The sequence below is a fragment of the Silurus aristotelis genome (assembly GCF_946808225.1).
Source record: "Silurus aristotelis genome assembly, chromosome: 22".
NCBI classification, from domain to species: Eukaryota; Metazoa; Chordata; class Actinopteri; order Siluriformes; family Siluridae; genus Silurus; species Silurus aristotelis.
The window spans coordinates 16946384-16963046 of record NC_139595.1 but is presented as its reverse complement, the minus strand read 5'-3'; the positions used below and the strand labels follow the sequence as shown (position 1 = coordinate 16963046).

At 38.2% G+C, this 16663-nt stretch overlaps 1 protein-coding gene across 8 annotated transcripts in view; it reads right to left on the bottom strand.

Annotated features, from left to right (window-relative positions):
• arhgef2b (rho/rac guanine nucleotide exchange factor (GEF) 2b) overlaps positions 1–16663 on the bottom strand; it is a 62067-nt gene extending 45404 nt beyond the window's left edge. For 2 of the 8 annotated variants that reach the window (XM_083525588.1, XM_083525590.1), the window contains exons 1-8: positions 16164–16385; positions 8664–8772; positions 6721–6843; positions 5768–6027; positions 3171–3348; positions 2549–2657; positions 1337–1379; positions 1068–1224 (exon numbers count right to left, since the gene is read on the bottom strand). In XM_083525588.1, the coding sequence (XP_083381714.1) occupies positions 1068–1224; positions 1337–1379; positions 2549–2657; positions 3171–3348; positions 5768–6027; positions 6721–6843; positions 8664–8666 (873 nt within the window). In that variant the 5' untranslated portion in view covers positions 8667–8772; positions 16164–16385. Of the gene's footprint in view, positions 1–1067; positions 1225–1336; positions 1380–1596; positions 1657–2548; positions 2658–3170; positions 3349–4140; positions 4411–5767; positions 6028–6720; positions 6844–8340; positions 8534–8663; positions 8773–16163 lie in introns of those variants that run through there. The other 6 variants (XM_083525592.1, XM_083525593.1, XM_083525591.1 and 3 more) reach the window with 6 other exon arrangements.

Genomic DNA, 16663 nt, shown 5'->3' with positions numbered 1-16663 from the left:
AATAAAACTGTTACTGGGACATTCATTAAGATAAAAAAAAAAGATACAAAACAACCATCTGACAGCATGTGTTTCTATGCATGTGACCATAAATCAGGATAAACCCATCAGAAATACGTGTTCAGTCATAGAAATCGTGCAGTCGGGACACTTCTTCTGCTTTGATTATTGTTTTACGTCCTGACGCAGCATAACGAGAAACCAGACAGCTTCCTTTGTAACCTGAGTGCGGGGAAAAGAGGGAAGAGGAAGTCCTCTTTCGGTCCCTCCTTCTCTCAAGCTTTTTTCTTCACTCTAGTTATAGCAGTCTGAAGCTTTTCGCTGCAGTCTTCTAACTGTACGAACTGATCTGTAACTGTATAATGTTATAGAGAATTTTAGTGAACTGAAATCGGTTCTATGGTACGTTGAGGATTATTGTGTCATTTTGTAGAACTGGTCATTTCTGGTAGATGATGACAAATTCTCATTTCTGATTGGTCAGAATTTTTTGAGAAAGTTTTTTTTCTAAGGCTAAGGGCAGTTCTTACTCGTCTATGGCATCAGGTTTAGATCAATGTGGTTTGTCAGAATACACAGAATAAGAATACACACACACACACACACACACACATACACACACACACACACACACACACACACTTATTATATATATATATGTATTGCTTTTTACAGTCAGTAAAATAAAGCCTTAATTATTAAGACAAAGTGTTTTTACAGATTCTTAGGCCATTAAATGTAACTATTAATGGATTTTTTTTTTTTTTTAAACTAAAGGGAAAAGAGAAATAAAACACTGGTGTTACTGAAAAAAAAAAATATGTTTTTTCACATCACACGCCTTCACTGTTAATTCTTCTTCTTTTATAGCACATTCCTATTTAAGTTTACTGTACATTTTGGTGAAGTATCCACAAGAAATCACTAGTCCCCTGTTCTGTTCACTGATACGCTCAGGTTTCTTGATGAAAACTCGACAACACCGTGTGGTTACTCGTAATATTCTTAATATAAAACCCAGGATAGACACGGCAACCGCATCACAAAGCAGGCCTGCACTTCCCTACCTTGTAATTCCTTGCCATCTTTCCCAAGAAGCTGAGACTCCGGACCAGGGAGCGCAAACCGTTCGGCTTCTCGCTCTCCTCGTTGTGAAGCCCGTGGCCCTCCGTCGTCTCCTCGTTGTCCCAAAACACACTGCCGAGCTCTGCATCCACCCGAAGGCTGCCCCCACCCACACACACACACACAAAGACACACCAACCCAAAATCAGGCTATCCCAGAACAATCACTGGTTCCTAGTTGAAAAAAAAAAAATCTAAAGTCAACTCTTACCTCTGTGTAGACCCTCCAAGTAAAGAGGAAAGGGAAGAGTGGGCTGAAAGAAAAAAAAAAGGCAGAAAAAATACCCAAATCAGTTTCACACCCGAGTCAAAGTTTCGAACCTACAACGCCGTTTCTCCTGCATTCTAAAGTGCCTTTTAAAGTCTTTTGGGACATTTACATCTAAAGCATAAAGCTGCATGACTGGACAGCCGAGACGCTTCATTACTTCATTAGAGATGGGAGAGAGCGAGTGGGAGGTGAGAACGCACCACTTTAGTGCGCTGACGAGCGACTTAGCAGAACAAATGCAGGAAGACCGCTTCCGCATAACTGCATTCACACACACACACACACACACACACACACACACACACACACACACACACACACACACACACACAAAACGAATTTGCAGCACTTCCACACACACACACAGACATGTATATCTTGAGGGACTGGGTACAACAGTGTCGTAGCTGTAGGTTCTACACAGCCTATAGAGTATAGAGTTTACACAGAATGGTGCGAAACACAAAAAACATCCAGCTCTGGTCATGAGGAAAAAAAAGAGGAAAAGGCGCAATGTACGAATGTGTCAGCAGTTCTGGTGTCAGCAGTTTTTAATAGAATCAGAAATACTTTGATTGACCTTTTGATGTATCTTTCTGGTTTCTCAGACTATTTATAGCAGGTGTAACACAAACCAGAATGGGAACTCATTTTGCTGATGTCTACAACATTAAATTCAAATAAAATCCTGACAAAAAAATTAAAATGATGATCACATTTCTTTACATTTAAAGAACATTTGTGGACAAGTGAACAGGTTTGGATGACATTTGGAGAACTGCTAGTTCACGCTTGGCAAGTTGATTATAAGCCAAACGGACTTATCTTAGCGGAACTTTTGACACGTACTTCCTCTGCTTTCAAACTGCTTTACAGGGGCAGCATATAAACGCACACGTAGTCCGCACGCTTCCTGATACGTGAGCATCACAGCTGCGGATGATTGGCTAGCCTCGCTTTGAGGCAGAGAAGAATTGGGAAGCCCCGCCCTGAATCTTTTGCTCTCTTGAGTAGTGTATGCTCAGGGGTATGGGTGGGGGTGTGGGGCAATAAGCCCCACCTATTAAACAGGGGCAGGATGACAGATGAAGATCCATGACATGTTGTTCTTTGAATTGTGTGTGAGTGTGTGTAGGGTGAGGGGCAGTTTACCTTGGGCGTGAGAGTGAGGACGCTGTTTGGCAAGAGACGAATGGTTTTCACGTGACATGACACAAAGTGATGGGACAGACATACTGTGGCTCTGCAGGGGGGACTGCACCTACAATACACACAAACGTACGGTGACGTGACAGCACACAAAACACGCACACACAAAACACAGTTCTTAATAAATGCACTGTCTTTTAATTAACCTGTAATCTATTAGTGGTTCGTTTGTATAACAAACACAGACACACACACAAACACATACACACACACACACAAACACACACACACACACACACGTCCATATGCATCCACACCCATAACAAGTTTTCAGTGTTGGTTTTGTGGTTTTATACACTGATGGGAGAAAAGCAAAAAAGGAACTGATGCACAGATCTCATTGTGTGTATTTGTGCGCATGTGTGTTACATATATGTCATATTTGCAGGAATGGTGTGTATGTGTGAGTGGGTTTGTATGTGTGGATTCATATTTGTGTGTTTGTGTACATGTAAATTTATATATTTGTCTTTAAGGATCCTCTCAGTACTTAATACAGAACTCAAAGTTTGATTGACATTATCTTTATCCAATCAGCATCAGCATCACTTTTATTAAACCCCACCTCAGTGAAAGGGAAGATCTGTGAGTCTGATCCCTCCTCCTCCTCCTCATTGAGTGACAGAAGGGACTCGAGATCCTCAGTGTAGTCAGTGATGGGGGCTCGACGAGGGTCTCGCTTTTGCAGACTGCCACACCGAACCGTCTCCATCTCCACAGGGTCCAGAGCCTCCAGACTTACACTGAATTATTGGATTAAATGCACATAATTATTATTGTTATATTTTTATTATTATTATTATTATTATTATTATTATTATTATTATTATTATTATTATTATTATTATCATCATCATTATTATTATTACTATTATCTTGCAGAGGTAACAAATATATTTATCAGAAATGGTTACAATTATTTTTCACTGAATAAATAAACAAAAATTTTTACTGTTAATACACTTAATAATACTAAATATTATTGCATGGATAAATTTATTTTATTTTATTTTATTTATATGATTTTATTTATATGACAAAAAAACAACAACAATTAAACAAACAATTTTTTTTTTCAAATTAATTGAACTGATATCAAACATAAGTATAAAGATGAGAAACAATTACAGAATTTATTCTGTAATTGTTTTATTAAATAAATAAATAAATAAATAAATAGTGCCGTGTATGCAAAACAAATACTAACGATTATTGTATGGATGAAACATTTTTTAGATTATATTTATACAAAATGAAAAAGTAACAACTTAACCAAAAAAAAGCAGGTTTTTAATAATAATACTAATAATAATATTAATAATAATAATAATAATATTAATAATAATAATAATAATGTGTAGCATTTGTAAGAACCAAGTACAAATAAACAAATAAATATCTATAACATGAATAGAATATTTTTAACAGCAGTAATGCAATAATAAAATAATTTATAGCATATTGAAGAAATGATTAATTACTCACACACACACACACACACACACACACACACACACACACACACACACACACACCATAATCACATGATGTGTCCCAGACTAACACAAACACAATAAGGGCCGCACATCCACATTTCACCCCGCAAATAAAACACAACGCAAATAACACAAACAACAACTGCGAACACCACAAACGCCATCGCAAACACCGCTGATATCACAAAGTACGCGAACGCAGCCAAAACTCCCAACACGACCCCGGCTACGAGACTCAACACAGCGATGGCGACCCGTAGAAGGATGTTCTCCATTGTGCTCTTAGTATCTCTCTCTTTTACTCTCTTTCTCTCTCTCTCTCTTTCTCTCTCTCTCTCTCTCTCTCTCTCTCTCTCTCTCTCTCTCTCTCTCTCTCAAACAGTGTGTGAAAGAATAAAGCTAGTTCTCTGTTCACCCAGACAATGTCTTCAATGTAAGTATGAAACAATGCTTGCAGTGACTCAGTGCTCGGCCTCTGTCTTGTATCTGCTCTGCCCTTTTTCTTGTCCTGTTCTGAAGAAACAAAGTGCATCAACCTGTCCACATTTTGCTAGATTAGAGGAGCCCAAACGTATCATATGAAGGGCCAAAAAAAAAAGGGCCAGGAAAGAATAAATATAAAAAAAAAGAATAGAGTAAATAAAAAAAAACATAAATCTGTAATCTGATTAACTAATGCAGTTTCATTTTCAACGTTCCTTTTCTTACGGTACTACGATCGGAAACAATCCAATTTCTTGTACAATAAGTTTCGATGCGTCATTTAGTGACCTCTAGTGACAGAAAGTTTGTCCGAAAGTTTGTCCGTCTTTTTCTCTTCTCACATACTGTATATTATCTCATGTCTCACTCTGCCCTGTGGCACCATTTTGGGCATCTGTTTGTTAGACGGTTTCAAAGGAAAATACTTTCCGCTTTGTTTAGGAGCAAATAATCCGTAGTAAAGAGAGGAAGTGATCAATAATAAATGGTAAATGCTCAATAACGAGATGCCAATGCTAACATTCTTATTTTGAGAATGACAGGTCACGCTGGTTATCGGTTCGACGCAAAATTTAATGCTGTACAACATACAATAAAAAAAAAATAATAAAAAAACCGCGGTTTCCTGTTAGCGCTTACATCAATAGCAGCTATAAATACATTCACTGTGTATAGGAGAAGCCCTTATCCAGAGCGACTCACAACTGAGTAGTTGAAGATTAAGGGCCTTGCTCAAGAACTCAGCAGTATCAGCCTGGGGGGGGGGGGGGGATTTGAACTCATGACCTTTTAAAACCAAAGTCCAATGTCTTATCCGCTGAGCTTCCACCTTCCTAAACAGTCCTGTCCAATACCAGATCTTTTTTCCTCTCGAACCTTGTTGTATTACACTCAAAGAGAACTGGCAGCATCAAGACAAAATTCTGCATAAACACACTGTGAAGGAAATTACAGACTGAGCCGAAGTGGAGAAGGAGTTAAATTTCAGGCCTGGAAACTATACCTGGATCTATAATATAAAATTCGTCTTCGTCTTTTTAATATTATTGCTGTTGTAGGTGTATTAACAACATTATTATTATTATTAATGTAATTATTCAGTTATTTATTTTGTTTCACCAATTAATTTGTTTGTTTGTTTGTATTATAATATTAATTATCATCATCATCATCATCCCGTTACCTGCGCTGTCCACACTGCGGGTGGCTACACTGCACCACGCCGGGATGCCAGCTGTGTCTGCGATTGCACGTGACCCGAACCATGTGACCCGTGAGCGGCAGAGTCAGCATCAGCTTCCTCATGCGTGGAGATGGTGAGCTCCGGGGCAGGCAGCGCGATAGGGGTGAGATAGGTGACACCGGCGGAGGTCCCGGGGAGCCTCCTGGAGGCACACCCGAGTCCGAGATACGGATCCTGTGGTGCTGCGAGGTACTGATCATCTGTGAATAATAAAAATGCAGAGACATTTCATATATATATGGGGAACAGATGTTGAACAGAAGGTCAGGGTTTCAAGACCCAGAATTGCCAAGCTGCCACTCTTGGGCTCTTGGGCCCTTGAGCAAGGCCCTTAACCCTTTGTGCTCCAGGGACGCTGTATCATGGCTGACCCTGCGCTCTGACCACAGCTTCCTACCATCGCTGGGATATGCAAATTATTATTTCACTGTGCTATAATGTACATGTAACAAGTAAATGCACCTTTATTTTATACAAATATAAAACAATATTTACATTCACTACACTATTTATTTTAATTATGAAAAATATTTTGTGTAATAAATGAAGATTTCCATATTCTATATTTTTACATTATGAATGCATCTCTACTTACACACTCACAGACTTTACACACACTTTAAGGTGGTTAAGATTTATAGCCAGAAACAATGATTCCCATTTGCCACTGCATCACATGACTGTCAGCCTTGATTAACAAATGTATATAAATTCCACCTTTCCCACGTTTTGGAATGTAATATTCCTGAGCATGGGCTAAACCAACACTGGCATCAAATGGGAGACAACCAATTAATAAACAGTTGCTCAGGCAGACATGTGACACTGTCGTCTCATGTGCAGTGGCTGAAAGTAAATCGTAGTTTGTGACTTGAAATTGCAGCATCACATACCGTGTACATCAATGCGTGTTCGATTTCCCAGTTGTTTCCTGGATCAAAAAACGCTCCTGAGTGGTGTCTGAGAGTTTCTGCCCTCGAGGGACCAAAGGATTCATGAAGTGGAGGAAAGGGTTCCTGCAGAAATGCAACAGCGTGAAGAAAGAAATATTTATTAGACAGGTGTGGATTTACAAGCATGCTAACATACGAAAGAGTTGTTATTATCTTTAAAAAAAAACCTGGAGACTGGAGCATTCAGATCTTCGGCTCTTTGCAAACGGTAAACAGGAAAGTTGTTTCGCTAGAAAGGTGGATCGCTCGAGGGAGGATGTAAACTAAGCTATGTTCATCAGAGACACTACAAAGACAAAAGTAGGATTTGGAGATGGTTTTTTTAGCATCCCCAATTACTGTTAGAATAACCTCCATTTTTTTGAGAAGATGTTCCACCAGATTTTTGGAATATGTTTGTAGTGCAGTCAGAATTCCAACTCTCAGAACTCTCAAAAGTGTTTAATAGGGTTGAGGGTCTAAGCTCTAGAGCGAGCCACTTAAGATCTTGCACTCCAAAACATGTAAAGCATATCTTCATGGAGCCGGCTTTGTGTACAGAGACACTGTCATGCTGGAACAGGTTTGGGTCTCCTGGCTCCTAGTGAAGGGACATATTTATTCTACTATCTCCAAAGAAATCCTAAACAGTTGTGGGTATCCAAATTTCTCCAGTTTGGGGAAGAACCACATTTAGCTGGAAAATTCACATGTCCCAATTATTCTTTCCAAATAGTATTTATAAATTGACACAAACAGGGGTTTTATTTTTCCAGAATCACGATAGTCTACATACAGAAACCCAACAGCTTCCTGACTAATTTTACAGCATATTCAGGGATTATATGCTCAATTTTGAATTTTATTTTTCTCATTTTATTTCCCAGACAAATTGAATTTCCAGTCTGCCATCACAATGGAACGCCAGTGTACCGAGAGAAAAGTGTGGCCTATGCAACTGATGAACCAAAACAATCATGTTCTTATTTTTTATTGTGAGTTAATTAGTAGGTTAAATCTGTATTTCAGCTTTAAAACACAAGTGAAAACACTGACTGAAGCGAACTGTAATTATGCTGATTATCAGGTTGAAGTTAATGACTTTGAGAGCTCGGTTTAGGATCATCTTGTAATGGTTAAATAATTCTTCCTGGCTTCATGCAGTGCATTTGCTTTATCAGAATGCAGTCAAAACTCGTCTGACTGCTGAAAACTTGTAGTACCTTCTGGTATTGCACAACTCGTGGCAAAATGAATGTACTGTAATATATTTTGCGGCATTTCAACTAGATATTTGAAAAATAAATAATCAAAATTAAGGACAATTTAATAAACTCGCCTGTAACAGTAGTTTAAATTAATATTCCACATCATTCAGTTGAAAAAAGAAATCAGTTTCAGCATTTTATAAGAATATAACAGTGATATCACAGTGAAAATTCAATATATTCTTAAAAAAAAAAAAATCTGTAGCTATTTTAACTAAAAATAAATCAGCAATATTTTTAATTATTAATTGCTACACTGTGGACTAAAGTTTGTAAACACCTCATGAGATTGAGATAAGATTATGATATGTACTTTCTGAGGAGCGCTCTAGCAGGCCACTCAAGCTCTTCCACTCCAACCCATGTAAAACATGTCTTCATGGAACAGGTTTTGGTCTCCTAGTTCAAGTGGAGGGGAAATTGAATGTATTTTGCATCCAAAGACCTCATATACAGCTGTGTACTTCCAACTTTGTGGTAACAGTTCATTAAAGGACCACATATGGCTGGAAAAGACAGGTGTCCCAATATCTTTATCCGAATACAGTGAGAAAATGCACTGAATATCAACCCTCATTGTAGCTATAACTATTTTATTGAATATTTATAAAGAAGAGGTGATAAATAACATTATACCATGAGGCCGAGCTCACGTGCTTGACTGTGTTGCAGTTCATGTTTTGATTCCGTTTTTTCCCACTAGACCTCAGCGCTCCATAGAGAACACTGTTCTGGAAACGGACAGCTTGAAAAAAAGCAGGCTATAATAGCAGGATGCTGCAAATAATACACAGCGTTCGCATGAACGTCAGGATTAATATGATTAATGCTGCTAAAAGTATTTAAAATTCGTTTACAATGTTGTTTCAATTATTAGGAAAATAACAGGAACTCAAAAAAAAATACCAGATAAAAAAAAATCTAGAATTTTTCTGTGCTAAAATATCGTACATCCCAAACACACGTACGATTTCGTTGCTGATTTCTCATCGTGAGACGTCGTTCATTTGTGGACACAATGAACAGACGGATGTTGTAGTAGGGAGTTAAACAAAATGCAAACAGTGGTAAAAAATAACCAACTACATGGGCTCTTATTACAGCACATGCCCTATTTCTATGGATTTCAAATATTTATTTGATTAACCGTAATTGAATTTTGCTTTGTTTAGCTTGAAATGAAGTATTTAATAAAGAAAAATAATACGTCTAATTAAAAATAAATAAATAAATAAATAAAAAATGTGCATGGTTACATGTATTTTTTGGTTATAAAAATGCATTTTACTCAATAAGACAGGACACAAATTAAAAGGCCATAGGTGGAAAAACCTGCTAAAATCCAACACTACAGATGGAATTAATAAATTAAGCAACAGCAACTGATAGATAAGGCAGTTGAACATCCAAAATCAAGCTTATCAGCTTTAAAACCATACAAAAAAAACCTGATAATGATCTAAAAATCCAGCCAAGCAAAATAAGTGTAGATACCAAATTTTACAGCTGAACATCTGCGTATACAGAAAAGATTAGATAGCAGGAACTCTTGATGTTTCGCAGAAATAAACTAAAGATATGGTTTACTTTGAAACTTGTATCAGACCCTGTATATCTACTGTAGGTGCTGCTAGAGTCTGTAAGTAATGTGTTAAGTTAGCATGTGAAAATATGAATAAATATTAGGATAAAATGTAAAGGGAATCTTTGCTAGGTTGCTCACTGTGTAACTAGCAACATGAATCACTTACTGTATATGAAGCGGTTTTCACGGATGTTTCTCTAATGCTATCACTCAAGCTGTTGGAGTTAATTACTTGTGGCATTTCTTTTGTTACAATTCCCATTTTTAACATTTATTTTTCCTTAGGTTCATCAGATTTAGCAAGTCCCAGTTTGTTAGGTCTGGCCTGCTCGCGGTATGTAACTTTGACCGTATGTTATTATTGCTTGTGAGGATTGAATTTCATTTGAACAAACAGAAACTACCTTCTAGCCAATCAGATTCGAGTATTCAGCCTGACTAGACAAACTTACTTAAATTCAGTGCAATTTGATGTGAAATATAAACCTGATCAGATGCTCAGTAAAATGTGCATTAAATAAATAGGACGGTAAATAAAAGATAAGATGAAATCCATTCTTATGCTAATTCCTGGATATCTACTGTAAGTACAGTCTGTAGGTAACACACATAATAATGTGTAAAGGAAATCCTTGCTAGGTTGTTCTCTGTGTAGCAATCTGCATTAACATGCATATCAGCATTAACATTATCTAGGTAGCTTACTAGCAAACCTAAGCTATTTGAAGCCCCAATGACATGCAAATTATCATTACAGCAATTTACACACACCTGAAAATGGTTGCTGACTGACAGTAATTTATGTACAGCAAATACAAGGAAGCGAATTTCTTTTCTTAAATTGTTCTATGTCATGCATTTATCATGCTGATTCTACAAACCCTCATATAGACTGTGTTACACTTCATTAGAGGGGTAGAGCTGAGGCAGATCTGATAGACGCTCATATGGAAATGTGTGTGTGTGTGTGTGTGTGTGTGTGTGTGTGTGTGTGTGTGTGTGTGTGGGTGTGTGTGGGTGTGTGTGTGTGTGAAAGAAACTTCCTGTTCCACCATAATGCTGTATGTTAACAGTATTACATACAATAAAAGATTCAGCATATCAAAGAAAAATATATGTTTCTGAAGAATTGCTGATTAAGCATTATTACATTGTATTCATGTGTATGTGTGTGTCTGTGTATTATGCATAGGTATAAAACACCCTATGCTTGTAGAAAATAATCAACCATGGCGAATCCAAAGTTGGCTAATTTCCAAAATCAGCACACTTTTATAGTATGACCATATACGTAATGATAAACTACTGCTCTTTTACTATAGATAAAAACAAACCTGTGAAGCCACGAGGCTCCTAATACTTTATAGAAATTTTTGACGTCTGATTAAATACCAATTCTGATAACGTTAAACAGAAAGCTACGTAGCTGCTACGATTCCTACGATACTGAATTTAAAGGAGGAGTTAGGGTTGGAACAATATATTGATATGGCAATATAGTGATATACTATATGGACACCTTATCTACATCAGTACCTGACTTTACTAACACCCTTGTGGCTGAATGAGCACAAATCTCCACAAGAACACCTCAGAATCTAGTGGAACATCTTCCCAGAAGAGTGGAGGTCAGAATGTCTTAATTGAAATGCACTTAAAATACACACTCGGCAAATAAAATTTTATTTTTGAAACGCTGTGATACTGAAAGTATATATGATTGTTTAGAAAAGGATATGAAGACTTAAAGAATAACACAATTTTTTGCTGATTCCACAAAACCCTTATATGGGCTGTGTCACATTTCATTAGTGGAGGAGAGCTGAGGTCAGATCTGATAGAGACTTACATGGAAACAGTGGTGGACAGTAATTAAAAAAAAATAACGCAATTTGTTATTGTATTTAAGTAGCTTTTCACGTATCTGTATTTTACAACAGTTTTTCCATTTGGGAAGACTTTTACTTCAACTTTACAACATTTCAACGTTAAATATAGTACTTTGTTACTCAACTACATTTTACGAAATCATTCTTTTTATTTATGATGAAAATGGAACTGGTCAAACATGCAGCAAGCAGCCAATCAGGTTGGAGCACGTGCTCTGTTTTGATTTGATTGTGACTAAAATGATAACAGGAACATTAAAACCATAATAAATCATAGTACTTTGGATACTTAAGTAGATTTACAGGCAAATACTTTTGTACAATGTGTGAGCAAAACGCAAATATAAAGTATATACTGTATACCACGAGGCAAATGCATAACGAATAACCGCTCGCTGTGAAGTGGTCACCTGCCACAGTTTTCTGAACAGATTCACTATATAATTTAAATGATGCAAAAATCATGGTAACTATGAACTAAGGACCTTTTCAGCCTATCAGAATCAAGTTCTCAGACTGCCTACGGTATAAAATAATGCAACTATTCATCAGTTCTGTAGATTTTGTGTGGGAGGGTGGTTTATAAACCAAACACAGCATAGACAGTTTTGATTATAACAGTCTTATAAATGACAAGGCCTAACCAAGAAGCTTAAAGGGCCATGGAAATGTTTTGGCATTAAATGAACAAGTCAGACATTTTAGATCTCATACTCCAGCTCCCAGAATCCTCTGCCATCCGGTTCAACAACAACAACAACCACAACCTCCACATCCTGTAATTCCGCCAGACCATTCACTACAAGGCATGTCACCTGGCCAGTCACATGATCTCTAACTCTCTGTTATATTCATGGTCAGTATTCGTCTCTCCTTGACAAACTCCATGAACTATATCAAACTAACTCAAGATGTCTTGAATTCTGTTACTGCTATTCGAAGATCGCCTGACCTTTCGCCTGGCTTTGATTGCAGTTTTGGATCTGCCCTTGTTTACTTGAATGCCGCATCAGTTGTAGTAAACACCCTCACTTGTATTCAATTCTCTACCTGACAGATGACTTCTCCACCCATGGATGCACAGGCTCTGCAGGTGCAATGGAGAACCATGGGTGAGCAACAACAACTAGCATTCCTCCATGCCATTATTAATTAATTAGCCAGCTTTATGCAACAGACAGTGACCTCCTCCCCTCCCAGATTGAGGGATTGGAACATTAAAAGTTCGGCCCAAAAAACAGCCAAGTGTCAGTGATTTCTTCTCCAGTACTCTCTGCATATTCAATCACACTATTGCTCAGCTGGTTTTCCTGTCACCCAGCAAGGACTTACCCTTGGAATCAGCATCTGTGATACAGGGATTCATTCCATCCACTTGTTCTTGAACATCTACGAGTTGTTGCTCAAGTAGGACATTTCAGTTTTTGAATGGAGCCTTGAGCTCATATACAAAATGTTAAACTCTTTAATGGGAAATTAGTTGTTTATACCATTGCTCAAGTGATGTATGGGGTTACGGCTATGTGGAAGAGTCAACCAGGAAATAAACCATATTTGTCCTTAATGTCTGCACTAACATTTAGGATGACTGGTCCTTTTTCTGCTACGGACTTCACCGTATAGCATTAGGTCAACAAACTGACCCCCCTTTTAGTCTTGACTTAGCTACCGTTCTCATCTATTCCCCTGCATTGCAGCCACTACCAATCAGTGGCTGGTTTTGTTGGCATGAACTTGAAATGGAAGAGCACATATCAACAACCACTAAACCAAGAAAATAGACTAAGAAAAGGGTCTAGTCCTGGTGTATTAACTTGGGGGCAGGGGGCAGGGCGAAAGGTTTGAACGAGTTCGACAAATTGTGATGGCTTGACGACTGGGTCAGAGCGTCTCCAAAACTGCAGCTCTTGTGGGCTGTTCCCGGCTGTACCCTGCAGTGGTCAGTAGCTATCAAAAGTGCCCCAAGATAAAGAGAGTGGTGAACCAGACACAGGTTCATGGGCGGCTGAGGTTTACTGATGCACGTGGGGAGTAAAGACTGGCCCATGTAGGGGGACCAACAGGGGGACCAACACAATATTAGGCAGGTGGTCATTATGTCATGCCTGGTCATTGTACCTTCATTCAGAGGTCCTTGATTAGTACTTACCTACACCAATCAGCCTATCGCACTCATTAAAATTAGGACTTAAACACAAGCTTTCCAAATTCTCACTAAAGCGGTCTTTTCCTGTGTGACTCCAAGTGTTTGATCTCTTGTACTGCTATTCATGCTGTTTCACCCATAGCCCATTCAAGTATTAAAGTATTGTCTACCATCTTTAAAGGTTGCCCGCATGACCCTTTACCTGGTCTTGATTACTATTTTGGATTTGCGTTTGTTTGCTTGACTCACAGTTTTGACTTGTTTCGCCTTGCACTCGCATCCAGCTATCAGGAACCAATAAACACTTTCAAGTTGCAGTCGGACTCAGCATCGTCACCCGGATATGGTAATTATGTAAACAGATACTTGATAAACCACCACTAGGATGAAAATATCTGTATATAAAATGACAGTTTAAAAAAGGCATGAGGTGGAAAGTCAAGCCTATCAGATTTCCTGCTCATTGACATGATTCACACTGACAAACAAGTTTATTTAGCTCGAGAGTTCACTTTCCTGGGAACGAGTGCACTTGTCTGACTCAACAATTAATTTCGTTTTGGCTGATTAGATGCTACGTCTGATTGGTATTCAAAAAACTGAAAATGCTCATGGCTTTATCTGTACTACTATGAAGAAAGTATTTTACAGAACAACACGTTTGTATGAGATTCAAAGAAAAAAGGCAACATTGGAATAGTGATGGTTGTTAAAAGTTTGTTTGACAGACTTCAGAAACAAAATGATACTTATGATATATACAGTGCGGTTTGTCTGTCGTATTTTGAGGTTACATCATGCTGGGATTAATGATAGTGAAATCAATCATACTGGGAGCAATTACACTGGGATCAATCATTCTAAATACTATCATACTGGGAACAATTAAACTGGAAACAATCATGCTGGGATTAATCTTACTGGGAACAAGGAAATTGGGATCAATCATATTGGAACACTCATACTCTGATAAATCATAATGGAATCAATCATGCTGGGATCAATCACACTGGGAATAATCATAGTGGGAAGAATCATGATGGGATTAATCATACTGGGAATAATCATAGTGGGAACAATCATGATGGGATCAATCATAGTGGGAACAATCTTAATGGGATCAATCATACTGGAACAATCATAGTGGGAAAAATCATTCTAAAAACTATCATTCTGGGATCAGTCTTAGTGGAAACAAGGAAATTGGGATCAATCATACTGGAAACAATCATGCTGGGATCAATCATACTGTGAATAATCATACTGTGAATAATCATACTGTGAATAATCATACTGGAACACTCAATCTGGGATCAATCATACTGGAAACAAAAATACTGGGATCAGTCATGCTGGAAACAATCAAATTGGGAGCAATTATACTGGGATCAATCATACTAAAAGCAATAATACAGAGAGCAATCATACTGGAAACAATCTTACTGGGATCAATTAACCTGGGATTAATCATACTAGTAACAGTCATACCTGGAACAATTATACTGGGAATAATCATACTGGGTTGAGATTGGGTTTTAGGCGTACTGTCTGGTGAACTTATTCCATACACTTTATACATGTTGCATTTTATTGCTAGCATGGGAATGAACAATTGACCTCCAACAAACGATTAAAGAAAACAGCCAGAGGCGTGGAGGGACGGGTTTGTCTGTCTGCACGCTCTCCAAAAGCTGTTTTGAGACAAAATGACAGGTATGCAGGAAGTGCACTTCTGGGCTCCTTTTGTCCTCTCCGAACCTTCGCCTCTCAAAAAATGCTTGTTCGCAATTGTTTTCCAGTCGTGGGCGAAAAAAATAAAAAGCAACTCATATCTCACTCAGAGTGATTATGAATCAGAGGTTCTGGGGGACAGGCCAACAATCTGATCTTTAGTCATTCTAGCCATTGTTCTCGTACACGAAGTGTGTTAATTGGGCCATGGCTTGGCCTTAAAGCAAACAGTGCAAGCAAACGAACACATCCTTAATATCACAGTTCTCAAGGATCTGGTGATATGGCAGGGTGATACGGCAAAACCAATGGATTTGATAGACGTATGTGGCATCAAATTCGTGTATGAAGTCATGCATGGTTTTTTTCCAGAATTGAAAATTAGGAAAAAAAACCATGAAGGTGTTATACTATATAGACATATTGTTTGATTTGCATATTACCAAGATATGAGCGAAAGAACAAATATTGATATGATAATTTATTTATGCTGTAGATATATTAGGTACACACACACACACACACACACACATATTTAAGACCAAAAATTCAAGACCAGAAATTTATTATATCTAACTAATCATATATGACAAATATAGATTTTTTTTTTTCAGTTCAGATCAAGTGTATGCTCTTTTCTTCAGAATAAACCAGAAACAGGTCCAGTGATGGGTTGCTTGACAAACAAGTTTGGTAGAGACTAGAAACCACAAACACACTCCGAGATCTCAGCAGGGAACTGAGTCACCAAAGCCGAGATGCCTGGGAGCCGCTTTCAGACTTACCTGCGCCCGGTATTGTGCACCTGTACGGCGTCCTGCGTGGGACACACTTCAATTCTGGCGTTACAGATAAAAAAAAAAAAACCTTTATAAAAATTAGTCCGTCCAAATCATCAAACTCAGCATGACCATCTAACTCGGTTAATCCATCAGCAAGTGTTTCCGTCGCGTACACCCGGTACACTGGAACTGCTGTGCGTCAGGTGTCCGCGTCCGCGTCATCGGATCTCCTCTCCGCCCCACCTCTACTGTCTCACAGCTTCCCTTTGTCACATTCTTCCTCTCGCATCTACGACTTCTGACTGCACAAGTCTCATCCAATACTATGACATTAACTACATATAGAAGAAGTGTAGATTAGGGACGCACTTCCTCTTTTGCGCGCACACAAGGGGGTTTTCTCGCTTTTTCTCTTTTGCACCACATTGAGCCCTTCCAGGTTGTGTAAAATCCTCCCTTGGTCTCTCTGAGCATAAATGAGACTCAGGCAACTGTTTGCGCTC